This window comes from Leishmania donovani, chromosome 25, assembly GCF_000227135.1.
Source record: "Leishmania donovani BPK282A1 complete genome, chromosome 25".
In the NCBI taxonomy this organism is placed as follows: Eukaryota; Euglenozoa; class Kinetoplastea; order Trypanosomatida; family Trypanosomatidae; genus Leishmania; species Leishmania donovani.
Window position 1 is genome coordinate 372,803 of NC_018252.1, and position 25,996 is coordinate 398,798.

The 25,996-nt window shown below is 60.0% G+C and overlaps 9 protein-coding genes across 9 annotated transcripts; all 9 read left to right on the plus strand.

Moving 5' to 3' along the window:
• Nucleotides 1–2,561: 2,561 nt before the first annotated feature.
• Nucleotides 2,562–3,050, plus strand: LDBPK_251020 (hypothetical protein, conserved; the record flags this gene model as incomplete). The annotated part of the gene is made up of 1 exon (XM_003861384.1): nt 2,562–3,050. The coding sequence occupies one exon, from the start codon at nt 2,562–2,564 to the stop codon at nt 3,048–3,050; it is 489 nt and encodes a 162-aa protein (XP_003861432.1).
• A 1,154-nt stretch (nt 3,051–4,204) lies between these two features.
• Nucleotides 4,205–5,962, plus strand: LDBPK_251030 (hypothetical protein, conserved; the record flags this gene model as incomplete). The annotated part of the gene is made up of 1 exon (XM_003861385.1): nt 4,205–5,962. The coding sequence occupies one exon, from the start codon at nt 4,205–4,207 to the stop codon at nt 5,960–5,962; it is 1,758 nt and encodes a 585-aa protein (XP_003861433.1).
• Nucleotides 5,963–8,418: 2,456 nt separating this feature from the next.
• Nucleotides 8,419–9,714, plus strand: LDBPK_251040 (hypothetical protein, conserved; the record flags this gene model as incomplete). The annotated part of the gene is made up of 1 exon (XM_003861386.1): nt 8,419–9,714. The coding sequence occupies one exon, from the start codon at nt 8,419–8,421 to the stop codon at nt 9,712–9,714; it is 1,296 nt and encodes a 431-aa protein (XP_003861434.1).
• Nucleotides 9,715–10,893: 1,179 nt separating this feature from the next.
• LDBPK_251050 (protein transport protein Sec61 gamma subunit, putative) lies at nt 10,894–11,103 on the plus strand (the record flags this gene model as incomplete). Its single annotated transcript, XM_003861387.1, has 1 exon — nt 10,894–11,103. The coding sequence occupies one exon, from the start codon at nt 10,894–10,896 to the stop codon at nt 11,101–11,103; it is 210 nt and encodes a 69-aa protein (XP_003861435.1).
• A 1,501-nt stretch (nt 11,104–12,604) lies between these two features.
• Nucleotides 12,605–13,897, plus strand: LDBPK_251060 (dehydrogenase-like protein; the record flags this gene model as incomplete). Its single annotated transcript, XM_003861388.1, has 1 exon — nt 12,605–13,897. One exon carries the CDS (start codon nt 12,605–12,607, stop codon nt 13,895–13,897), a length of 1,293 nt encoding a protein of 430 aa, XP_003861436.1.
• A 2,291-nt stretch (nt 13,898–16,188) lies between these two features.
• Nucleotides 16,189–18,702, plus strand: LDBPK_251070 (hypothetical protein, conserved; the record flags this gene model as incomplete). The annotated part of the gene is made up of 1 exon (XM_003861389.1): nt 16,189–18,702. One exon carries the CDS (start codon nt 16,189–16,191, stop codon nt 18,700–18,702), a length of 2,514 nt encoding a protein of 837 aa, XP_003861437.1.
• Nucleotides 18,703–19,987: 1,285 nt separating this feature from the next.
• LDBPK_251080 (hypothetical protein, conserved) lies at nt 19,988–22,891 on the plus strand (the record flags this gene model as incomplete). The annotated part of the gene is made up of 1 exon (XM_003861390.1): nt 19,988–22,891. One exon carries the CDS (start codon nt 19,988–19,990, stop codon nt 22,889–22,891), a length of 2,904 nt encoding a protein of 967 aa, XP_003861438.1.
• Nucleotides 22,892–23,871: 980 nt separating this feature from the next.
• Nucleotides 23,872–24,441, plus strand: LDBPK_251090 (frataxin-like protein; the record flags this gene model as incomplete). The annotated part of the gene is made up of 1 exon (XM_003861391.1): nt 23,872–24,441. The coding sequence occupies one exon, from the start codon at nt 23,872–23,874 to the stop codon at nt 24,439–24,441; it is 570 nt and encodes a 189-aa protein (XP_003861439.1).
• Nucleotides 24,442–25,887: 1,446 nt separating this feature from the next.
• Nucleotides 25,888–25,995, plus strand: LDBPK_251100 (hypothetical protein, conserved; the record flags this gene model as incomplete). The annotated part of the gene is made up of 1 exon (XM_003861392.1): nt 25,888–25,995. A coding segment is annotated over one exon (108 nt), but the record flags the coding sequence as incomplete, so codon positions are not given.
• Between the last annotated feature and the right edge of the window lies 1 nt (nt 25,996).

The window sequence follows — 25,996 nt, forward strand, 5'->3', positions numbered from 1 at the left end:
GGGGAGCGGGCATGAGCAAAATCTGCGACGGCACTCCTCCACGAAACATCAACAAAAAAAAGTAAACCCACGACAATGCCAATGCGATGTACCGGCCAGCAGAGGCCGTGCAAAAAGGGTCATGGTGGTTGGCTTCCAATCGCGTCTGTGTTCCCTCTCTCTTTGGACAGTGCAGCGGAGGGCAAAGCAGGCGGTAGTGTCTTGAAAGGGAAAGGGGGGAGTGGGCGCTGTTCTCGGTCACATGCGCCGACCCCCTCCCCATCCTCTCCCACTGGAACCCTCATCTCCGGTTCAACAAGGGGTTAGACAAGTACACCACTATCCTCGCCCCTCCCTCCCTTCTCCTTGGGCGGCGAGTATCGCTCTTAGCCAAGCGCGCCGCTTACTCATGCCGACGCGAACTCGATTCTCCCTCACTTCTTCCTTATTGGCTCTCTGCATAACCACCACCACTACCAGCTTCTAGGGGGGGGAGGGGGGCTACACAGTACGGCACCACTGCATGGCTTCCTTTCTCTTTGGGTGTGGGGGAGGGGAGGGAGGGGGGGCACACGCAGGCACTCGTATCAGGCTACCATATGAACTCTATTCGTTCCATTCTGCTTTTTGAGGTGGTTAGTGAAGTCTCTGGCAGCTAAGGTCTCACCGGTGCGTGTGAGCGTGTGAGTGGACGCGTGTGCGTGCTTGCCCCCAAAGCGCAGCCGTGCGAGGGGAGAGGGTGTTGCTAGGCCTGCAAGCGGGTTTTGAGCGAGGATCAGACAAAGCAGAGCACGAATGATTACGTACACACGAAGGAGGGCGGCGATGCCCGGACCGGAAGCGATGTATTGAGCTGTGCGTGCTCCACTGAAGGAGACTGGAAGTCTCTCCCTCCCCCTCTCCTACCGCCACCATCGCCACATTTTCCATCCCCATTCACAGAGTTTGCCCAACAGTGAAGCATTACGCGAGTGCGTGCGCTTTTTACTGACAAGGGGGAGCTTGATCAGTTGCGCTTCCCAACTGCACGAGGAGGCAGTGCCGACCGTGACCGGCGGCCACGGACCACAGGGAGAGACGTTCATGCGTCACACATCACAGCTCTTCCGCAACAGGAGCACACCATGCATGCTTGTGGGGGGGGGGAGCTCGCCCTCGTCTATGGGAGCAGACGTTTAGCAGATCGCGGCAGCAGACAAGTCGGTCATTAGGCAAGAAATGGCCGAGATCGAGACGAGCATGGAAGGAGTTGCACAACGCTTGCCACCACAGAAGCCCGTCGCGAAGACAGCCGTCAAAACGGAACCGCGGGGACCGCAATGGAGGGCAACGCTAGCGGCAACAGCAGCCTCCTGTTTCTGAACGCCGGCCTGCCGCGGTACCTCGGTGCAAAGGCCGGGTGCTCCACACCGGGAGTTAAATTCATGGGTGGCAGTGTCAAGTGGATCAAGAGCGCAGGAGAGGGTCACAGCACAGGTGGCTGCGAAACCGCCGGAGGCTACGGTGTGGTGGGTGGGGTGCACACGGTCGAAGCTCAGCGGAGACGGCCAGGACGGAGACGCAGGATGGACCCCTTGAGAACCACGGCGGCTCAAACACAAAGCCGAGTCGGCGGAGGCCGCCCACGCGATTGCCGCAACGCGGTCTGGGCGGCGATAAGCGCCCCTCAGTATTCCTTTTCCCTTCATCGCTGGCCGCGGAATGGGCGGCTGCAAGCGCAGCTATGGAAGAAGAGGCATTGCTTGAAATTCGAGCCTGGTATGGGGCCATGTCTCGCTACACCCACCCGCCCAACCCCACGCACCGCGATCTTTTACGGGCCTGACAGCAATCGGCTCTGCAGCTGACGTCGGGGAACGCGCACGCGCCCAGCCAGATTGTTTCCTCTCTCGCCTCCTTGCCTACTCCAACGCTGGGAGGACCGCCGCCGACGCGTGGCGCATGCACACAGAGGCACCCAATCGCAATGCGGTGCTGATGCATCAACATGGATAGGCATGCCTATACGGGAGGGCGCGGTCTGCCCCCACTCACCTCACATCTGCTTAGCGGATCCATTCGGCCCGCAGGCGTAGCGGAATGCTGAGAAGTGCATGCGGCCAGCCAGGAGCGCCAGCAATACACATCAGCTTCTTTCCATCCCTTCACCTCTTCTCTGTCCACCCAGTCGTGCGGCCGCCATCGCCGCCACCACCTACGCGGTTCTCTCTTGTTGTTCTCACAGATACCTTGCTTTGTTTTCTTTTTTAAGGATCCCTACACCCACTAAGACGTAGTCGCGCGTCGCCATAAGGGACAACAGCACCATCAGCAGCAGCAGTACTGCGCCTCTTTTCTGGGTGTGTGGCTGGTCTGGGACAAACGGTAGAAAGCGGTCGCCGGCTCGTTGGCGTGTACACACCGCCCCCCCCCCTTCCCCTTTTGTTGCTCCGGCGCCACCGCGAGGTTTTTTTATCTCTAGCGTGTCTTTGAAGAGCTTGTGCTCGCTTAATGTGGCAGTTGTGGTTGTCGACGCTGCCTTGACCTCCTTCTGTCCCACCTTCCCTCTTTGCGGAGTCCATCATCTCTCACAGGCGTGCGTTATGCTGCGCTCTAGTGCCCCCCTCTGCACCCTGGGCGGCAGTATTGTCCATAGCAAAGCCCTCGTCGCCCCCGTCTCGGAGGTGGTGATCCGCGATGCCGGCACCCACCTACCCGGTATCCCGCATGCGAACCGCGTGTGCCGCTCCTATCGGCAGTGGCTCAAGCTCGCTGTTCTCTGCCCACCTAGCGCCCTGTGCGACCTTAACGAGCACGCGCAGATGAACGAGCGCTTTGTGATTATTCTACGGCAGAAGTTCCGCGAAGGGGCCGCACTGCGCGACCCGGACCAGATCGCCGTGGCAGTGCAGTCGTGTGAGCGCAGTCTCGCCATGTTCCGCTTCCTCGCCGCAGACGGCGCAAAGCGCAAGTTCCCGGAGGCAAAGCCGCGGCTGAACCTTCACAAGATGGGCTTCTTGGAGATGGGCAAGCTAAACTACAAGCAGATGGTGAAAGAGTACTGGAACACCTATGTGCTGCGCAAGTGGTAGCACTCGCGTCGAAGAAGCACATCGCAGGAATGGAGAAGAGGGGGGGGAGACTCTGCGTGTGTGTTGGTCTCTGCATCGTGTGTGTGTGTGTGTGTGTGTGTCTCGTGAGTAACGGTCAGTCTCTCACAGCCGGCGGTGAGTCGTGTTATCTTTGGGTGACGCTGCATGAGAAGCGGTGCCTTTCTCTTCTTGTTTTTTGCTTGCCGCAGCAGCAGCTCATGCCCATCTCTCTGTCGGCGTGTGCCTGTGTGGGCGTGTGTGTGCATACCTCCCTTCTCTTTACATTCGTGTTCTTCTTACAGAATGAGCAGCAACGACAGCGGCCGTCAACGGTAGGGAAGCTGACGCCTGATAAGGCGCGATGAAAGCAACAGAGGGTTTCCTTCGTGGTTGCGTGTGTGGTGGTGGGGGGGGGGTTCTTTTTTAGTGCTACCGATCCTCCGCTCCATCGCACATACACACACACACACACACACACACGCATAAGCCCACGGGCCTGGCATAGCGAGTATGCTGAAGCTTCTTCCACTCGGTGCACGTGTCTGGACGCGTGGTGTCTCTTGAATACCCTTTCTCCCTCATGAACCGGAGATTCGACCTGACGAGCATCATGTCGTCTTCATCTTCTCCTACCCTCCGCCCGGCATCTCACCCCCCCCTTACCCTCTTACACACGTGCACACACTCACTTCTCTGCGGCATCTTCTTCACTGCCCGTGGGACGCCCATGACGTGACGGATGCTGGTATTCTAATGGAGCTATGTGGTTTCTCTCGCTCCTACTCGGGCACACACACACAAACCTCGAGTGCTATTCGCCCATTACCATCACCGCCACCACTCCACATACACACAAATTCCTCCACCACTGCGGGCTGGACACGGCCGACGTCGTCTCCCACTTTTTCTGCTTGCCTTCCTCCTCCCTTCCCGCTGCCGTCTGGTCTCAACGTGTGTGTGTGTGTGTGTGTGTGCGTGTGAGTGTCGTCCTCTCGAAGCACGTAGCCGATAGGGTCACCCACCTCACCCTCGCCAACAGCACTGCCGCTTCCCGTTATCTTTTCCTTCTGCCGTCATCGACATCTGCTGTCCTCCACGCTAGCCTCCCTCTCCCCGCCACCGCCTCTGTGGTACCGACACCAGATAAAAGGTCGATGTTTTCGTTGCACAGTAGTCCCAGCTCAGACGAGCTTGCCGAGGAGCTTCGTCAGCAGCTCGCCACTCTGCAGAGTTGCAGCGATCATATCCAGCAGTCCCTCACGGCTCTCCGCCAGCAGCCAAAAGCACCTGCATCCGTCAGTACTCATGATGCGCAATCCGACGAGCCCCATGACGAGCCGCAGGAAGCTGTGCAACCCCCCGGGCAGGAGCAGTCGGAGCATGACGGGGCGGAGGGCTACCCCACCGAGAACACCGACGCGAAACCGCAGCCAGCGCAGGAGACGCCCGCTGCGAGCACCGCTGCACGGGAATTGGAGGAGACGGTGCCGCAAGAGCACGAACCGTCACAGAGCGCAGAGCCGCCTGAGTGCCACGCCGAGGACTCCGCTCAGATCCCTAACACCCAAGAAGCACAAACGCCTACCGCCCTGCACAGTGCCACTGAAAACAATGCGGACGACACAAATCCCCTCACATACAACGTGCCGTCAGCAGCTCTGATTCAGGATCTCCCCTCCTGCCACCTGCTCACATCGGCACACACACCCGACACGTCGCTTCACCGCATCAACCTCTCGGCCAGCCAACACAGCTCCTATGGTACCAACAGCGCCTGCCTCTCCCCTGCCCGAAACACCCACGCGAGCACACATGCGCCGATCCCTTATCGTCAGGACTCCGCAAACCCCTCAGCTGCATACGCCATCGACCCCACCACGGCGCGCGAGGCGGGGGAGCACGCCGATCCCCGCCGAAGCGATAACGAAGCTGGAGATGTGCATTTCAATCTCGAGCGCGAGGATGCTGTGTGTCGGGCGGCGGCATCACAGGCGATTGTGGCAGAGGGTGTAGGTGGTCTCCCGTTAAGTGCATCTTTGCCACGCATGCTGGACAGCCACGAGGTATCAGGGGCGCAGCGGCGGCTCTCAGATTGCGGGGCTGTGAAGCGAGGGGTGTCGAGCATGCCGGAAGTCGGGTCGCATCTCCGCGGCGGTGAGAACCACACCGGGGTGTCTGATCTTGTCCCCCCCACTAGATCACCGCCGTCTCAGCAGCAGGGCTACCTCTCTCTGTACGCCTCGAAGAAAAGCGAGCTGGAGAACGCGAAGGAGCCTGAACGAACCTTGGTGGAGCAGGCGAGTGGCGTGGATGGGGAGCTGGCCCTCTTCGTGTCTTCTTCACTGCTGCCTGTATCGCGCTGCCTATTGCAGGTGAAGCCCTTAACACCGCGTGAGCAGGGCCACGACGGCACCTGTGTAACTCCTGCAATGAGTGTCGCAGCCGCAGCATATGCCTCGTCAGTTGCGACCTCAAGCCGCGCTGGGGACGAGGCAGTCGCACTCACCTCCACTGCGCCCGCTCGCTTCGAGCTGTCGAGCGCTGCAAATGGCGACGTGGTGGAGCGTGACATCCTTGCTGGGCGCCCGTACTGGGACGCCGAGAACCCCAAAACAACGAGCTATAGAAAGCCGAGCGCACTGCTGGAGGCAAAGGAGAAGCGGGAGTGCACCCTGTTCCGCCGCTACTCCCGTCGGTACAAAAAGCTCGTAGAAGACTCCGCCGTTCACGTGGGCGGTGAAGCCGGCGCCTCCATCTTGAGATCACACGAGGCCTTCAAGGTAGCATGCGAAGCAGCAGACCAGAAGCCGATTCACAAACGCAGCTTCTACGAGGGTCCCAGCGTGAATTGGAAGAAAGTGCTTCTCGAACAGGCTGCGGGGATGAGCAGCGTCTCGAACGGGGCTGCTTAACAGGCGAGCAGGTGCGCCGGTAGGTTGAGGTGTGACCGCCGACGAGTAGCAAAGGTGATTTTGTGAGGGGGTTGAACATGAGATGGCGGGAGCGGCGCCGATGGCCTATTATACGGATCCGGTGGAAAGACACGTCACGCGTGACGTCCGAGTCTTGCCTTCACCTTTCTGCCTGGTGCGCACACCGAGCTTCTATATATGCGTCTCGCGCTCCGGCCGCCTTTGGTCATTTTCTGCCCGCCCTCCCTTTACCACCGTCATCCTGCGCTTGCTCGGTGTACCAGCCGCATCGCTCTTTTAATCCCTCCCTCCACACTTCAAGGAGGAGGCTTCGCACCCTGTAGCTGAGGGGTTGGGGGAAATGGTGGGGGGTGAACAGGAGAAAAGAGGCGCCATCAAAAAAAAAATAATAACACAGCCACCACACATAGATGTACGTATAGGTGTACGCGTATATATATGTCTGTGTGTGTGTTCTGAAACAGGCGGCGGCCTTGCGTACCCGCCACTCTTTTTTTGTGTTTTTCGGCATTGTATGCCTGTGCACACACTCGCGCCACCAGAAGTGTGATGTATGTATCTATCTAGACACCTATACACAAGCACATATGCATGTATATATTTTTTTATGCAGGGACGAACTCCCAATATGTACAGTAAACGTTATGGGCAGCATCGCACTTCGCTCCCCCCCCTCACCCCTTTTTTGCTTGTTTTTTTTTTTATGATGGCCTTGTGGCTGCCATCCGCTTGTGTGTGTGTGTGTTCACGTGCCTGTAGATGCACTTTACTCGCTCTCTCCCCTACGCGTCACACCGGGGCAACTGGAGGAGTGCCGGTGGAGGTGTGTATAGATGTGTGCAGGGGGTGAGTGGGGAGGGGGGCCGACCGCAAGTGCTTTCATGTTCACCTGGAAAAGACAACAAAGACGGGGTAAAAGGCGAGCTGAAGGGACGTTCTGTGAACGGTGGGCCACTAATGCTTCAGGGCTGTGAGAAGGAGGGCAGCGGCAGAAGAGCGTGCGTTGATGGCCGCCACAAAGAGACGCAATAGGAGGGTGTCATTGCTGGAGGAAGGAACGGAGCTGCCAGCCCGTCTTTTCTCGGTGCCGCTGTTCTGATTGCACCTCTTCTCTTCAGGTCTTCTTCACCGTATCCCCCGCGCCACGTGTGTGCCGGCAGCACGGTGGAAAGGGCTTGGGGCAGCAAAGGACCAGTCAAGCGATACACGCGTGAATGGAGTGCTTGCTCGTGCAGCACGCCGTTCTGGTGTTGAGGAGGCGCATCTGAACGGCTCCGCGCCCCCTCCCTCCAGAGACGACGCTCGGAAAAAAAAAGAGGCTCTTATGAGCGCTATCATGAATTTCGCCACTTTCTTCCTCCTTCCTCTCTTGCTACCACACTGTATTTTTTTTGGTTGCTTGCGCGTGTGCAACGGACCGTCGACAACTGCCCTCCCCCTCCCAATGGATTTCTCTCTCTCTCTTGTCGAAAAGAGCATGCCGTTGGCAGCACCAGCAGCTCTATCTACAACACTAGTCGCACTACGCCACTCTTCTCAGAAGACGTAGCACGGGGGGTAAGCTATACGTGGAAGGCCTCTCACCCTTCCCTCGCTCCCTGCCTCTCTTAAGCATCAGTCGCACCAGAAAGCTTCACATTCCTGGCACCGCTGGAAATATTGAACGCAGACACCCATACAAAAAACGAAGGAGGAGGGAGGTGTTTGCTATCCTAGAGTTTTCTCAGCGCAGCGCACACCGACATAACGCGACAGTGCAGCCAGAGCAACACAAAGAAAAGAGGAGAGGAATAAACGTGCAAGCACACACAGCGTGGTGAAGTGCGATCCCCGCTTTTTCTTCGCTAAGGAGAACCATCATACGGCAGTAGTCGCTGTGGCTGTTGCCACGCTCCTTATCCGCGCCCTTTCGGGCTCACCTCACCCTAAACCCTTTTTTTCCTCTTACCGCCCCACTTGTTGCGCTTGTCGGTTCACATCTCGCTCCGTCACCCATCACCACGAGGAAAACGCCAAGCACACGAAAAGAAGCCCAGCGACAGTCAGGGCAGCCAACAGTGCCGAGCGCACCTCTACAGATACACACATAGAGAGTAGTGCATCCCTTCGCACACCCACACGCAGGAATAGCGTCATAAACGCATACACAAACACACACATATAGAGATAGCAAGAGAAGGCCCAAGGCCTCTGTGTTCGTCTTTCCGGCCCTTCGCTTTCCTCTCTCCTTCCCGTCCACGAGCCTCACATCACGTTGCTGAGCACGCCCCTGTGTCACACCCACACTCACCCACGTTCACTTACGTCTGTCGCTGCTGGCGCTGCGGGGACTTTTTTGTCTTTGTTGCGAACGCTCTTCCCTCCCCCCCCGCCCTGTCCGTGCGTGTCTGTATGTGAGTGTGTGTGTGTGTGTGTGTGTGTGTGTGTAGCTAGCCATGCTTCGCGCTACTACTCTTGCTCGCGGCACGCTTGTAAAGATCGGCCGCGGCCCGAACAACGTAACGGAGTCGGCCAGCAACGCCCTTCTCGAATCCCTACAAGACCACGGCTACTGCTATATCCAGCACCCCTTCATTCAGAAGACCATCCTCGATCAGCTTCACCGCGATTGCCGCATCTTCTTTGAGCAGTATGTCCTGCACCTGCACGACGCTGCTGCGCAGGGCAGCCTGAAGCGCAACAACCTGCACAACTACAACTGCACACAACTCTCCCCGTACGAACTGGAGAGCATAAAGTCCCCGAGTGGGTTCCGCGGCTACTACCGCTACGTCGGCGCGAGCGGCATCGATGACGCTATCGAGTGCTTCTCCGTTGGCCGCGACGACGTGGCTGACCCGGCAGTGCTGCGGCGCGACTACTACAAGCAAGCCGGTTGGGAGGAGAGCGAGTACCTGAGCATGATTAGCCGTCGCAACCCGTGGGACATCTTGCTGAACCACGTCAACTCAATCCCCGCATCCGGCAGCGGCCTCGGCCCGGGCATGGACCGCAACGACAACTTCATGTCCGACTTCAAGGACATGATGATGGCCTACTACGACCTCTGCTACACGGTGAGCATGGACGTGATGCGGCACATCAGCTGCGGCCTCGGTATCCGCCCCTCCATCCCGCAAGGCGGGCCGGACCCGACGATGGACTTCGAGCTTGAGTACTTCACGTCGTTCCACCAGAAGCGCGACTGCGACTTGCAAGCCAAGTACTACCCGCAGCTCGGGGAAGGGGCGCGACTCAAGAACGGCGTCGACATCCAAAATCAACGGTCGGCGCACAACCCGGACGGCGTGAAAGTGCTCCGGCGCAAGGGAGCCAAGATGCAGCCTCTGGTGAGGACGGCGAGCGCCGAGGACGGCGATGATGACAAGGACGTGACGGTGCGCCTCGACACGCACAAAGACCTCAGCACCATCACCCTGCTCTCCCAGGACTCGCTTGGGGGGCTGGAGGTGTGGGACGACGAGAAGGGCTCCTACATGGCCGTCCCGGTGCTCGAGGACGCGCTTCTCGTGAACGCCGGCTTGTTCCTGGAGAAGTGGACGGGTGGCCTCATCGAGGCAACACCCCACCGCGTGCGCAACGCCAAGGGCGGCAGCAGCCGCTGCAGCATTGTCTTCTTTGCCCTGCCCGACCACGATGCCCGCATCGAGCCGCTCCTGCAGCAGGAGGACAATCCGGCAGTGGATGCGCAGGACAGCTTCCTTGCAGGTGACATGATGCCCGCCCCGTAAGACGGATAGGTGGAGGTGCAGTAGCGGCAGCGCCAGCGCTTTCTCTGCCTCAACGCCGTCAATGTAGAACGTGAGCTGTGGGGAGGAGTATGCAGGGCTCCACACAGAGAAGTCCTGCTCGTGCATAAGTATGCCGCATTACAAGAGGGAGCGGCAGGTGTCTTTTCCTTTCCAACCACGGACGCCAGCAGCCCCCACCACCATCACCCCACTCTCTGTCTCTCTGCCCTCGCCCTCCCTGCAGCGCGCGGGGGCCTGTGTGAGCCTCCAAATTTCCATAGAAAGAGTCATAGAGATCGAAACGTCGGCAATGTCACCATCGCCCTGTCGGTGCGGCGTGGCCCTCGTTGTCCTTCGTCGTTGTTTGAAAATGTATGTGTAGGTGCAAGTGTGTCTGTGTATGTGCATGCGCAGGTCTTGGCACATCAGGAAACGAGTGGTATTACTGGCTGTCTGTCTGGTCCTTGGTTGGCTTTCGTTATGCTCTTTTTTTGTGTGTGTGTGTGTGTGTGCGTGGCGTCGCGGCGCGCGGTGAGACTATCCGGTTTCTCTTCTCGTGTTTCCTCGCACGCGAAGGAGACGACGTGAGAACACGAATACAGAACGCTGCCCTCGTGTGGCAAGCACATATCACGCCCCGCCCTCTCACCGATCTACCCAGCCAGCCTCTCACCCTCTCGTTTCTCCCTCTCATATATGTCGCCGTCACTGTGACTGTTAGCCGTCATGGAAGGAAGGAGTGCGGAGAGGGAGTGTCAAGGAGCAACCGCGCGCGGTGAGGGCCAGAGACAGCCACAGCAGCAGCAGCTGGTAGGCGAAATGGATGAAGGCGGGTGCCATCACCGCCACCCATCGATGAATGGCAGGAAAAAGACACCTCCGTGTGCCTTTGCATCTTACCAACGTTTTTGCTCTTCCTCTCTGACCCCTTCCGTCCCCTCTCCTTCTCTCCGTCTGTGTCTGTGTTGGGCCACCTGTTCATGCGCGTGGCCCCCGCACCATCCACGACGGCGACGCAAATACATGCGCGGCCATGAAACCACAGCCCTACCTACGTGACCCTGAAACGCCAGTACACAACCACTACCATCGTTGCCAGTGCCGTATCTGCCGTCACTACCGCTCCCCCTGCCGCCCACCAAACTCCGCCCGCCTCTGCCCCTTCTCCCTTCGCCAAAGATGGACTTCCTTGATGACATTCTGTTCCACCCCATCGTGGCCTTCACCAAGAACAGCCGCATGCTGGTACGCAAGTGCCAGAAACCGAACTACAACGAGTTCACGACGGCTGCCATCGCAGCGTTGATCGGCTTCTTCATGATGGGCTTCCTCGGTTTTTTTGTTAAGCTGGTGTTCATCCCGATCAACAACGTCATTCTTGGTGCGTAAGGCGCGACTCACGTGTGTACGTGTGCATCGACGTGTTCGGTGCTGCTGCGTTGGTGGGGAATTGTCATTGTTGCCGTTGCTCGAGTGCTTCGTCGCATTCTACGAAGACCAGCACGAAGAGCTCCCAGCGACATCCTTTGGCCCCCACTAATCGGCCTTGTCTCCCCTTTCCCCGCTTTTTGGCGTTTTTCTGCTCGTACACAGTGACGCGGCGGCGGTAGTGTTTCAGTGTGCGACCTCGCCGCACGGTGTGTATGTGTGTACGTGCGTGTGTGCCAAAGTCAGGAAGAGGAAGAGGAAGAGAAGGCAGCGGAGGAATAGAGAGTATGCACAAGTAGTGTGGGGCTGGAGGCCGCCATGCATGGAAAAGGCAGGCACAGAGACTTTCTAGGGAGACGCACGAGCTCATGCTCGTGCACACGCACGCACCGTCACTGCCGCCCGCCTCGCTCACCCTCGTTTCTTTGGGCTTTCTTTCATGTGCAGATAGGCTTGTGACAGCAGCAGTAGCGGTAGCAGCATCGCTGTGCGCGTGCGTACGGCTGTGTGTACATGTATATGTCAAGGTGATGACCGAAAGCGGTGCTTCCACTTCGTCTGTGTATACATGTGTGTGTGCGTGTGTGTCTCCCAGCAGTGTATCCTCTTTTTTGTCCGCCAGCCGTCCCACCTCCACGCTACTGGCCCCTCCCTCACTCTCTGGGACAGACAGCTCTGGTTCTTCGTGCGCGTATGTGGTGGCGTATGGTGCTATGAGGCGTTGGGTGCGTGTCTTTTCCTAAGAGCATGCACATACAAGTATGACAAGACGAAAAGGTGGACTGTTGCTGTAAGAAAAGCACAGAAGACACGCAATATTGGGGAGGCGGACGGGAGCAGCAGCAGCCGTTCTCTTCTGTGTGCTGCCGGAATCTACGAATCTCTTCCCTTCTTCTCCCTCTCTGAGAGACATGTGTGAGTGTGGGTCGTAAGGAGGGAGGGGGTGTATGTGGCGCACGTGTAGTTCCACGCCTGCCTCCCCCCCCTTCTCTCCACTGCCGTTTCCATTGCAGCCGCGGAAGAATATGCCAGTGGCACGCTCATCACCACAACGCAGACGCTGGGCGCATGCGCACATGTGTGCGCGTAGACTCTGTCTTCCTCACCCTTTACAAACCCCCTCCATCTTCCCATGTCTCTGCTCTTCTCCCCTCTGTGTTGCTGTGCTGCGGTTCTCAGCTCATCTCCGCGTGGCGTGTGCAATGCGCAACAACGGCGTACTCCCCAGAACCGCAAGCACACGCACCCACCTCTCGACGCGCTAAAGGAAGAACTGAGGGCATTCGCCTCCGCCACAACTCTGCTATTTCACCTTCACGGCATCAATCACCTTGCAGCATCCTCTCTGCAGTGTTGCGAAGAGTGCCATCCTTCCGTCGAGCCGTCTTCCCTCCACCCCGCCCTACTCTACCCCACCCCCACCCCGCCGCTGCCGCTGCCGCTGCCGTCAGCACCCTCATCCATGTCAGCCATTAAGCGCTCGCTGAACGTGGGTGTGGTGGGCATGGGTAACATGGGCATTCCCATTACCCGAAACCTCGCCTTCAAGGCACGCAGCGCCATGTATTTGCAGATCCACAGCCGCACTCTCAGCAAGGCGCGCCAAGTGTGCGATGACATGAGCGCCGATGGCGCCACCTGCGCCATGCGCATCCACGACCGCTACAGCACCATGACCAAGTGGTGTGACGTCATCCTGCTGACCTTGGCACACCGGGCCGCCTCACGGAAGGTCCTCCTGGAGGACAGCGAGGCCCTCGTCACCAACGCCCGTCCTGGGCAGATTATCGTGGACCACACGACCGTGGACATGGAGCTGTCGCGCGAGTGCGCCCACGAGGCAGAGCGGCGCGGTGCCGTCTTCCTCGACGCCCCGATGAGCGGTAGTCCGAAGCAGGCCTTCAACAACCAGCTCGTGCTCATGGTGGGTGGGCCGGCGGAGCAGGTGCAGCGGGTGTCGCCAATCTTTCGTATGTATGCGGACAACATCCATCACATGGGCGCCAATGGCAGCGGCACGGCGGCTAAGCTGCTCTCTCAAGCGCTGGTGGCCTCGCACAATGCCGCCGCCGCGGAGGCAATGACGATTGCGAATCGGCTCGGCATCGAGGACTACCAGAAGCTCATCCAAGTCTTGGACGCCTCGTGGGGCTCGAGCACGATGCTGCGCCGCAACGCGCCAACGATGCAGGACCTCGTGCGCAACCCGGACAAGCTGGCACCATCCTCTGGCGCCAGCATCGACAACCTTCTCGAGGATCTCGCGCTGCTCGACGCCTCCTTACCAAAGATCGAGAAGGGCGACGACGGCAATGGTGGGCGCGAGGTTGAGGAGGAGCGCTTCCCTGTGCTAGACGCGTCGCTGCGCATGCTGGGCGCCGCCGCCGAATCTGGGATGGGTGACCGTGATATGGCGGCCGTCATCCACTACATCCCGGCGGCCGCCGCCATGGAGAAAGAAGAGGGGGTCCGCGTTCAGCCTCGCGGGCTCACGTCCGGCGCTTTTCTTGGCCGAAACGCCACCGGAAGGGTGAGCAATGGTCCAGCAGCAGCAGGGGCTGCAGTAGCGACTTCGTCGCCGCCGATGTCGGCGGAGATCGAGATGGACCCGGGCTTTCTGGCGGACTCGCTCAGTGCCGCCGAAAGTAGCAGCAACGACAAAGGCAGCACGACGCAAGCCGCATCAATCGCGGAGCCGTTGACAACAGCTTCCTCGCAGCAGCCCCCAGCCTTCACCCTGGAGGACTTTTACTAGTACCTCCTTAAGGTCGGAGAGAGCGGAAGGGGTGTTGGTGGTGTTGGCGGCGTGTGTAAGGAGGGGGTGTACGCTGCCTACTGAAAAGACATGCTGCCCCCTCCCCCTCCCCCAAACCTCCATTGAGTCTGGTTTATGTGCATGTGTCTGTTGGTCACACAAGTTTCTCGGGGCCCCTCGCCATCCTGTTTCTGAGATGGAAGTCTCTCCCCCTCCTTTCCCGCCTCGGCAATCTCGACTCTCGCTCTCTCGCATGTGCAGTTTTCAAACGGGGGTGGGTGAGGTGGGAGTGCGGGGTGCCTACGCTTTAAGCAGCGCAGCGTGCACATATCTATAAGGCGCTGCAGACGGTAAGTCGACATGTGTCACGCGAGCAGCAGACCGAGATGAAGAAGTAGAGGGTCGCCTGGACAATATCATCCATCCCTCGCTGAGGGGAGGGGGGAGGAGGGGGTCCGCGCCCCCAATCGTTGTCCTTCTCCGCCACGGCTGTGTTTGAGTATACCACTGCGGCACGCATGCCGATCCTATCCCCCTTCACTGTCCTCTTTGGGCCGCACCACCTCCTTGCGTCGTCTCATTTTTTTTCTTCACACACACGCACACGCGCACTGGCTCTTCATTGTCGGCGTCATGTGGTTACCTTCTGGCGCGTCCATGCGATCGCGCCGCACTTCCAGCTGTAGACAGTCAGCACAGAAAACGACGGTGGCAGACGCCTCACTTGTCTGCGTGATGCACCTCATCTCTTGGGTGTCCTTCCCCTTCTCCGCACATGTACAGTCCAGAGCTGGAGTGGCTGCTGGGGAGTGCCACGCCGGTGCAGCAGAGGAGAGAGTTGAAGGCATCTGCGGCGACCGGATGCAGTGTCCCTGCATCGGATAGCCTCCACCGTGCAGCCAAGCTTGACAGCACGGTTGTCGACGGCCATGCCATGCCACCGCGACCTCCCACAGCCCCGTCAGCCCAGCGCTCCACATGCACGCCGGAATTCTACAACAACGTGCAGGTGATTGGTGGACTGCCACAACGCGGTCCCCGTGCGCCCACCGATACCTTCAGCGCAATGCCGTGCCGCTTTCTTTAATGCACGGCCGACTCTCACTATCCCTTCCGCTTTTTGTGTTGTTTTGGGGGTTTCGGCGTGCCCATTTCTCTGCCATACAACATGAGGCCAAAGGTCACCCCCCTTCACACAGATGCGCACGGCCTTGCCACAGGCCCCGACATCCGCGTGGTGCGAGGCAGCCGTAGGCACAAGCTGGCACAGCAGTGCGCCGACTCGGTCATCCGATCATGGCCTCGGCCTCAAACTCCACCCAACCACCCGGCTTCACAGTCGCTCCTCCCATCATCATGCCGGTCGCCAGGTGGCGCATCCCACTCGGGGTGTAAAACGCGGGCTCCCCACACCAGCGGGCAGTGAGAGGCTCGGGTAAGATGCGTGCGAGTCACACTGGCACTCTGCCCATCACATGGATGGTGTACACGTGTTCACTGTCGCAGGTCGCTCGGGCCCAGCGCCGTCCCGGGCCTGACTCTGTCACCACCTAAAGTTGTTCTGCATTGGCAGGGATAAGGGGGCTGCCTGGCTTCCGTACACAGAGCGGAGGGGAGGGCGCTGGACCCTGATCCACCACACTGAGCTGCCCCTCCCCCGTCGTCAGGATCTTCTCATGTGCGCAAGCAAACAAAGCCCCCCTCCCCAATGGCTCACGTGCACTCGGTCTTCCTCTCTCAAGTGGTGATCACGACATTCTATCATCCGGCAGCAGCTAGAGCCCCGCACCCGCTCCTCTCCCTCTCCTCGCTGCACGCACAGAAACAAAGACGGGTGGGGCAGCGGGTAGTACTGTTTTGTATTTTACCAATCTGTGTGTATGTGTATGTATGTGTGTGTGTACGTTGCATGCACACGAGAGCTGCTCAATCTTCCGTGGTGGTCCCCCCTCCTCCTTCCACTTTCGCTGTACCTCTCAGTGCCTTTCCGTGCTTTTGTGTATGTACGCCTTGCTTGCAGCAGTGACTCCTTATAGTGTTGCCGTACCTTCATCAGTGATCGCATCTCTCTCTCTCTATGTGGTTGCTTACACGCCCTAGCACGTGTGCCTCATTTCCTCTCCTTTCCTCCTCCCCCTTTTTCATCTCTCTTTACCTCTTGATGCGCTCCGCTTGGCGCCCATTCGGTTTCTCCCGACGTCTCTTGCGCCCTCTATTACTCCGCGTGTCGGGGAAGGTGCTTCACTTCGCATTTTGCGCACACGCGCAGCGCTACCACAAGCAACCAAAACATGTATGCGAACATTGGAGAAGAGAACCAGTTCACCGGCCTCGTGGCGCGGTCGAAGTCGTCTTTGCAGCGCGCAGAGGACTCGGCCGCCGCGACATCAGTGGCGCCGCCGCCGTCGAACACCGGCGATCGATGTCCTGCATCTCATGCGCACGAGCCCACCGTTGCCGATGAGACAGTCGACACTACGTCGATTCTGCTGATGCATCTCGATCAGGTCCTCGCTGCTGCCACTGCAGCGAAGGCACACGCGCGCATCAACAAGCATCAATGCGCGTTGGCTGTACGCCGCCTGCGATTGATTGCCGTCACGCTACGCAAGATGCCGCGGCCGGCGCCGTCGCAGCCGCTGCTGACCGCGATGCAGTCCCTGTGCCTGCTGCTGCGTCAGTGCGCACACGACGGTGGCGTGGTGGCAAGCACGGCGGAGTCCGCCACGGCACTGCAGATCCTGTACGGTCCCGACGGCGATCCACTGGGGCCGGCACAGTGCTGGCCGGTGCTGCTGTATCATCACTTCACAAGCCAACTGTTCTTCCAAGGTGCTTACCGACGCCTCTGGGCGGCGTGGTCCATGTACTCGCACGTGGATCTGGAGCGTGAGGATGGCGTTGCCGAGTCGCTGGACTGCGCCGAGGATGGGCAGGTTATGATGGAGCTGCTCCTCCCCATGAGTGTTTCTGGCAGAGAGGCGGATCAATCCGCCTTTGAAGAGGTCGGCAGCGTCAGCCATCATCTGCGCGACCTGCAAGCCTACCACCAGCGGCGTAAGATGAGTCCGTGGCGAATCCTCTATCAAGACCTGAAGCCGACGGATCAGCTCGTACTGGGGGCCAGCCGACCACGAAGCGCATCGGCATCGGCTCCTCCGGCGGCGACGGTGGCAGTGAAGCACCACGCTGATGGTGAGAAGGACGTTCGCTTCCGTGTTTTACCGCACGTGTACCGGTACAGCGGCGTCCCTGTCGTCGTGAAGGCCCTCTGCGGCGCGGCGGGCACGAGCGACGCAGAAACGCAGGAGGTGGCCATGCAGCACGCGACAGAATTCGTACTGGACGTGGGGTGTCGCTCCACGTGGTGTCACCCACATATCGTCACATGCCTCGGTGGATACACGGAAAGGTTCGTCGACGACGCGGAGAGCTCGAACGCGTCAGCGGTGCGCGTCGAGGTAGACGAGAAGGCGGGAGAAGAGCGCCCGGCAAGCGCTGCCATGGCGAGCTTCCCCTGGCAGTGTCCCGTGTCGGCCGTCACTGGGAAGCCGATCATGGCTCTGGGGTACGTCCTTGAGCTGCAGAGTGCGAGATTGCTTTCCACCGCCGCCGACTCTGCGCAGGCCTCCTACGTCACGCTTCACGATTTGCTGTTTGCTCCCCCTTCTTCTGCCGCTTTCTCCTCAGCATCCCTCCCTGTTCTTGGGCGGCACCACTTCACGCTTCACGAGGCCCTCGACATCTGCTCCCAGATCGCCGATGCGCTGCAGTACATCATGAGCGACAGCCATGAGGTGTCGGAGGCGGTGCAGACGGCGTGGTTGACCGTCGACCCTGCGAACGTCTTTGTTGTGCGCATGGTCGGACTGAACGGGGATGAAGAGCCGGTGCACCAACAGGAAAGGCAGCAAAAGGGTGGTGTCAGCGGCGACCAGCATGCGCGAGACACGTCGTCGCCCTTGTCGGTGAATAGCGAAAGTGCCGCCTGGGCAGCCAGCGTCACCCCCTTCGCCGAGGGCGGCAGTCGTGAAGAAGCCCCTGTCGCGAGCCAACCTGACCTGCAAATCGGTTCCGTCAAGGCGTCGGAGGATGGCGGGGGCCGAGTCGACCGGAGCCTCCCCTACAAGGCGGATACGGTGCAGACACGGAGTGAGCGGGAGACGGAGGTGTACGTCTGCGGAGGAAGAAAGGGCGACCGCGGCGGCGCCGAAGATGCGCTGCGCCTTCGATCAAAGCACTTCGTTGTGCGCTACAGCCCGCCGTGCAGGTGGACGCCACACCAGGTCGCCGGAAGTCGGTGGCGCCCGCATGCGCGAGCCACGGCCCCCGCCAGCTACGTCGTTGTGCAGCTCTTTCTCGCTCTCCTCACGGGCCAGGTGCCCTACGCGTACATCAAGACAGACCGAGAGGTGGAGGAGCGGGTGTTCGCGGGTGCTACGCATCAGCTCGGCAACACCTCGGGCACCGCGTCGTGTCTCTCAGGAGCAGAGCCGCTAGCGCCGGTGAAGCCAAGCAGCAGCAGTCAAGGGTACCGTATTCCACCCTCGCTGCCGCCGATGGTGGCGAACTGGTGTCGGCGCGCGCTCTCCCTCGATCACAGCCAGCCGCCCATGGAACTGGAGGCGCTGCGCAACACTCTGACGACGATTCAAGCCTCTCTGCCTGATAACGTCCGTCACGCACACCTGCACGCGGGAGAAGACGCGGCTGAGGGGGACAGAGGAGCCGGTGGCGGTGGCGGTGGCGGTGGCCCCAATCAGGAGATGCAGTCCTGCATGAGTGGTGAGACGCTCGATGTTTAGGAGAGGATTGACCAGGAGGAAGTCTGCTGAGCGAGCATATAAACTGTGAGCTCGCAAGATCCCTCTCTGCTCACTCCATCTTTCATCGGTGTCCAAAGGTCTCCTGCCCTCCCTCCCTCCCCACCTTACGCCTCACCGCCTTCTCTGTGCTCCGCGGCTGTGATGGCGGTTAGGGCTGCTGCAGCTGCTACGCTGTGCTTCTGTGTCTTCCTCTCCCTCTTGTTCGCCGCGTTGCTTGTGCTTTATCTATTTTTTTTTAGTATTATTAGTGTCGCTTCTCGTCTCTTCCACCACCGCCACCCACCCGTCCACCCTCCCACTCGCCTTAAACAGCTATCATCATGACGACCAATCCGTCGCCCTCAAAACGAAATAGCCATCGACTTTTGCCGCTCTCGTTGCCCTCCCCCTTACCCTCCCTACTGTTCTTTTTTCATCGACGTGAAGTTGGATATGCACGCTGCTGCTGCTGCTGCTACCCTCACCACACCACCGCACGCCCTCCTCGTTTTTGCTTGTCCCTCGCCCACTCGCTCTGTGTCTGTGTCTGTGTCTGTGTCTGTGTGTGCGTGTGTGTGTGTGTCTTCTTACTCTTCGCCCTCTGCATCGGTGCTCTCACCCACCCACCCCCGCACGACCGCGCTCTCTGTCGGTCACGCCCCACCTTTCTGCTCTTTGTTGGTGTCTCAGTGCTTCCTTTTGCCTGTTCATGCTCACCCCCATCACGAGATTTACGCACACGCATACACGCACACATGCACCTGCAATTCGCGGAGGGCGCACAACTGTAGGGGAACGGAGACCATGCACTTTCTCGAAGAATGCATGGAGAGCGGGTCGGGGTTGGGGTCTCACGCCTCGAGGCACACGCTCTCCTTCCCCCCTCCACGTCCCCCCCCCTCTCATCCCGAATGCGCCCCTCTCTGTCTCTCTCTCGCTGACGCGTGTACAACGTGATGCACTCGCCCAAAACAGAGCAAGCACACCACTATAGAGCAGGTCACTTACGCGTTCGAAACAGCACGCACATACATACATACAGGCCGCACATACGGGTGCTAACTCTTCCAACTGGTGCATGTGTATCGCTGCTGGTGCCTCCTTGGGCATCCTCCTCCCCGCTACATTGCGCTTTCTTGTTGTTGTAGACTCCACCTTTTGCGTAGAATCACGCGTAGAACTGCCCACCTCCCTTCCACTTTCCCTGCATCGCCCTCTGCGCATACACGCGCACACTCGTACGTGTCGCGAGAGGGTGTGAAGAAATCCACACCGAAAAGAGGTTATGCCGCATGTGTTGTCGGCGAGTCGCACCGGCAGAGGCCCATCGTCCGCCAGCTCCTCCTCCACAGACCCTCCGGAGGGCACCTCCACGGAGCTGTACCTCCCGGTGGGGCGGCAATCAGCTGCCGCCGACGCTGCGACTGCGATGCCACGCGCGGCGGAGAGTCACGAGCTGCACCACGGCCGAGCACACTCCTACGCCTCGGAGCCAGATGAGCACGAGGGCGCGGACGCTCTCATGCCCGCGCCGACACACGTGCAAAACCAAGCGGCATCCCCTCCTTCCCTGAGGCGTCGTGAGCAGCAGCATGCGGTACTCTTCCCTTCCCGTCCGTCGAGCCCTGGGAGCAGCGCCGGCACTGGGGCTGGGCAGACCACACCTCCCGCAGTGCCGTTTTCCTCATACCACGAAGCGTCACCCCCAACTTTGGTGCCTACCTCCAATCAGAGCCTGGAAGCAGCAAGCTCGTCAGCCTTTTCTCACGCTGTGCGGACCCACGCCGCCCCCTCTTCTCATTCACACGCACCGCGCACGGGTATCGTCGACAGCAGCGGCTACCGCTACTCGACTCGAACAAAGGTGCCACAGCTGTTGCCACCATCGCCACCTGCACCGCCTCAGCAACCCCTGCAGCGGCGCTCGCCTTACGTGAACCACCAACGCACTTCCAACGTCACGGAGGCGGCGCCCACCACCACGACAGCGATGCCGCTGCTGCCAGCGCCGCTGGACACCGCCTCTGCCTCTTCATCTACGTCCCAGCAGGCTGCAACCCGCGCAACAGCAGCCGGTCCGGCTGCTGATGTCCCCACAGCCTCGCACACCTCCAGCACTGCCCACTGGCAGCTGACCTCTCCAGAAAGTCACAGGCATCGCAGCGATGTTCACTTGGTTCAGCGCGGTGCCGTCTTCGAGTACGCCTCCGAGGCGGTCACTACCCTCGAGCAGCAGTACGGCGATGCCCTACAGCGCCTCAACACAATGCACCGCCTCTACGATCGGCTGGACGCACACAACCGCACCCTCGCGTCCGAGTTGAAGCGGGTGCGGCAGGTGAGTGACACCCTGCACAACGGTGTTGCGTTTCACCTGTACAACAGCGTGCGGCAAGTGAAGCACGAAATGAAGCTGCTGAAGCAGTACGTTGAGCTTCTGAGCTCCAGCTTTAGCAATCAGCTGCATGTGCTGCAGCAAGCTGTCGTTGAAGAGCTGCCGCACTTGCTTGGGCGGCACGACCCGTACACGTCGCTGCTGCCGCACGGCGCGGAGGGGCGGCTCCAACCGATTGAAACGCGAGTATCGATCGGCGCACCCAGCGGTAGGGCATGCTCGCTGGAACGTGTCCCCAAAGCGCCCTCCCCAGTGCTCGGCCGACACGTCACCGGGGCTGGTGGCGACGTGGGCGCGGGCACGCAGTTCTACAGTCAAGATTACTGGTGGAACGTCATGTCACCGCATCCGATACGGTCGCCGTCCAGTGCACACACTCAGACAGCACCGGCAGAGATGGAGGCTGGCGGCTGGGCTGGCGTCGTAAATGGCCGCGATAGAGGTACCACCGAGAGTGAGCGAGATCTTTCGCCACCAGGCCAGCTGCCTCTCAGCATTGAAGACAGCATAGAGAACAATCGCTTGATCCAACCGTCAGGAGAGGCACTGGTGTCGCGCCGCGCCTACCGGGAGGTGCAGGAGGCCCTTGCAGATGCCCAGCGGCGCGTCGTCGAGCTGGAGCAGACGTCCTCGAATCAGCAAGCGGACTACGAGAACCGCGTTGCGCAGCTGAAGGCTGCCCATCGAGCCAAGGTTGCGACGCTGAAGGAGGAACTCGCGCTGCAGCGTCGGCGAGCAGAACTGGCGCAGGATGGTGAACCGCAGCAAACCGCACTCTCGACGGGGCTGCCGGGCCAAGCAGCCGGTCTCATGTCGCCTTTGGATGTCAATCAGCTGGTGCAGCTGCTTCTTGAGCATCAGTATCAGCAGCCCACAGCGAAGCAGCGCCCCGGTGCCCCTTCGAAGACGTCTAGTCCTGCCTCGACGGTGCAGCCAACACGGCAAGCGCGCCACAAAGCCGTCCGATCGCCTCTGCGAAAGTGGGAGGATGGTGATGAGATTACAGGGCAGAAGGACAGCCAGCACGACAGCGAAGACACGTCCGCCACCACCGACTCCGACCGCGACTGTCGCCGCCGCGCTGCGCACCCGTGTGCCACTGAGTCTGCCTCCGCCTCGAACACAGACGACGGCAACGGTGATGTACGCCCCTCCTTTGATCGCAGAAAGCGGCGTGTGCTGCAGGCGATTGCGAGCAAAGGCAGTGGCCGCCACCGCACAGGCGCTGATGGTGATCTTCACATTCCAGACCGCTACTCGCCGACCGCAGCAGCCCGTCGCGTCGAGCGCGCTCGTGAGGTGCTTGGCTGCGATGCGCGTGACGGCGAGAGGCGGCAGCAGAGCCAGCGAGCTCATAGTAGCAGCAGCAGCGGAAACCGCCGCCAAAGAGAGAAGGTGGCGGCAACAGAGGCAGCCGGCGCCACCGCCACCGTGCGGCGCTCGCTCGGGTATGAGCGGTGGATGGATCACTCGCGTGCTGCTTCGAGAAATGCGGAAGGGTGCGCCTCCCATACTGGCCGCTCCGCAGCGCGTATGCGACCTCGCACGGTCAGCGGCGCGGACGCTCCCAGTGTGCCGACGCGCAGCTCCAGCCGCCGTTGGCAAAGCGCCGGTGGCGCTGCCCGAGACGCGCGACATGACGCGGGAGCCGTCGGCGTGCAAGGCGGCTCACGGTGCGCGGCGCCGGCGCCTAAGCGCGTGCGGCCCGTGCAAAGCCAGCCCGACGCCAAGGTCGATCGGGTGGCGCAGGGTATTTGGGCGCAGGAGCTGCTCAAGGAGCGCAGCTGCCTATAGCCAACTACAAGGACAGAGATTGGAAACGGTGGATGCCATACCAGGCTGTGATGCGATGCACGGCAACAGTCCAAGGGTACACATCGCCCCATCCCCACCACCACCACCACCCGCTTCCTCGGCCATTGGTGTATCGTTCATCTGTTGCCCTCCCTCCATCCCCTCTGCGCACGTGTGTGGGGGAGAGAGGAATAGAGGAGCAACAGATGCACGCTGATGCGGGTATCACTTGTTTTCCGTTGTCCGCTGTGTTTGTTTGCCTGGTGTTGTTGTCTGCTGAGCGGTTTCCTCGTGCACCACAACTGTCATGATATCACTGTGTACGCGGAAAAAGAGAAACGGCTAAGGGGGGAGAACGAGCTCAACAGCGAGACAGCGCGTCCACCTCGCATGCCGCCCTTCTCTCTCCGTCAGTCCATTCGCCTACAGAACGCGACACTCGCAACTGCGGCGACTCACGAGGGGAGAGACGCACGTGAGACAAAACGAAAAGCGGGGCGAACTGCTCACACCTCTCGTCCTCTGACCTCCTCATTCGGCGCACACGGCTGCAGATCAACGCACGTGAGCACAAATGTACGCATCCGCTGGTGCGGGTGCGAGGTGGCTGCTGCGATGTGCGGTGGAAGGAGGAACGCTCCGCGGAAGCACGTGCATCGGGGTCAGCATTGCTTCGGGCGGAGGATGAGGAGGACCACGCTCCCTCCCTCCCTCCTCATTCAACCCCAAACCGCACACTACTCTGCTGGATAGACATGTCTTACTCTTTCACCTTTGTTCATCTGCATGCTGCACCTACTCCCACCCCGCCTTGCCTACTCGCGCACAGGAGCACAGGCTGCGATCCGAAGGAAAGCGCCGGCTTACAATACCGATCGACCTCCGACCACCGCTGTTCGGTGTGCCTACAGAGCCAGTGGGAGAGGGCGGCCACGTGGTGGGTACACACACACACACTTCCACACACACACGCAGTCATAATGAACTGCGCAAGACTGCATCAGCGCATTCCGCTGCGCGCAATGGCGTTGACGACCACCAGCTACCCCGCACTCGCCCCTTCGCACTCGTTCGCGAACGCTAGCACGAGTGTCATGACAGCAAGCGCGATGGCCGTTGCGCATCGCGCAGCAGCCACCACCGGGGCCAGCGACGCGACCACTACCGCGCAGGTTGTCCACTACTCCAAGCTTGGCATGGATGGCTTCACGGACATCAAGTTCAATACGGCCGCCGACGAGCTGCTTGAGCTCGTTGAGACGAAGGTGGATGCTCTCGACAGCGCGGCGGTGGAGGATGTCAGCTGTAATGGCGGCGTTCTGACCCTCGAAACGACGGAGAGGGGCACTTTCATCCTCAACAAGCAAGCTCCGAATGTGCAGCTGTGGCTCTCCTCTCCTATCTCCGGCCCTCACCACTACGACATGATCACCGTGACGCAGGACGGCCACGAAAAGGTCTCGTGGAAGTCGGACCATGACGGGCATGACTTGGTGAAGAAGCTGGAGAAGGAGTTGACGGAGGTGCTCGGCACTGCCTTCAAACTGTGAGGGAGGGCGAAAGAAGGGACTGAAAGAAGCACCGCAGATTAGCCGCAGAGACTAGGCAGGGCGTGCAAGTCGGGCGAGCACACGTCCCTCTTTCCTTCCTTACCATACGCTCTGCAGCGCACATCAGCCTTGCACACTCCTCCTACTCAGCCCCCTCCATCCCTCACAGCCACCCTCCCTTTCTCTCTCCGCATCAATCTGATCATTTTTAGCAGCTCCGCAGCTCTTCTTCTCTGTGCATGGTGTTTCGCTTCCAGGTTGCCTTGGTTGGCTTATCACGTTTTACTTGGTTGACAAGGTCTCCGGCCTGCTCCTCCGTAAGCCACATCGCTGCCGCCACCGCGGCCGTCTCGCACCCCGGCCCTTCCTTCTTGTACACATCACGTACGTTGGTGTTTTGGCCGCAGTCACCGTCGTTGGTATGTGCCGTCGCTTCCTCTCTCCGCTGACCCCTCCTCAAGCGGATGGTGCCAAAGCCGCGTGTTAGCTGGCGTCCTGCCTGCTGCCGGTCACGATAAGCGTGTGTGCGTACGCGCAGGCTAGACGAGGGAAACGAAGAGATATAAAAGATGGGGATAGAGGAGATGTGACGCGCTCCCCTCTCAGGCCAGCACTCAACTCCTTCCCACTCACCACCCAAGCTGTCGGCCATCTCTTTGCCTGCCTATCTCACTACAGGTTCAGACGGCGGTGGTGTCACTGCCGTTTTTTTTTCTTGTGCGACGATGATGGTGTCTTGCGTGGTCTCAGGGCGCGGCTGTCGCTCCCTCTCTGTGCCTGTGTGTGTATGTGTGTGTGTTGGTCACGCATATGTGTGGGATTGCGTGAGTGAGTGGAAGAGCGGGTGCCTGTGATTTGGTGGTGGGCGGTGCTCACTGTTGCCTTCTCCTTGTCGCCCCTTTCTTCCCTCTCCTTCTCTGTCTCCAAGGAAGCAAACAAGCTGAAGGCTGGATGTGTTGGAATCACCACTCCTAAGCGGGTGCCTCGTCCCAGCCACTTTGGTCCGTATATCTGTATTTTGCTACCTTGTTGTAGTCCTCGGCCCGCCTTCACGACTGCGCACCTCGCTCCTGCCTTTGCCGCTCTACCCTTTCCCTGCGAAGGAGCTGTCCTCGTACGCCAACTTGGCGACTGTCCCCACACACCACCCCACCCCTCCTCGATCCCTCTCGCTCGCTCTAAATCACGCACCGGCGCACACGTCTGCGTCTACGTCGTGGTGTATTGAAGGTGTACACCGTCAGCCCAACCCCCTCCCCTTACCGAACTCTTCACATCGGGTAGCACTGAATCACATATAGGCACACACTGTCCAGATACCGTATCCAGCTCATCATTGCAGCCACAGCCGCTCCTCCGCCCTCCCTCCCTGGGCATTCTCGTCCCCTTCCCTCCCTCCCTCTCTCTCTGATCCAAACTCACGTACGTCACCGGACCGGAGGAGCGATGTCCCTGTCTGCCGCATCGTCCATCGCCTTCCGCGAGGAGGCGCCCAACAAAAAGCATCGGGAGGACACGAGGATAACCGAGAGTGTCGCCACCATCTCCATACGGG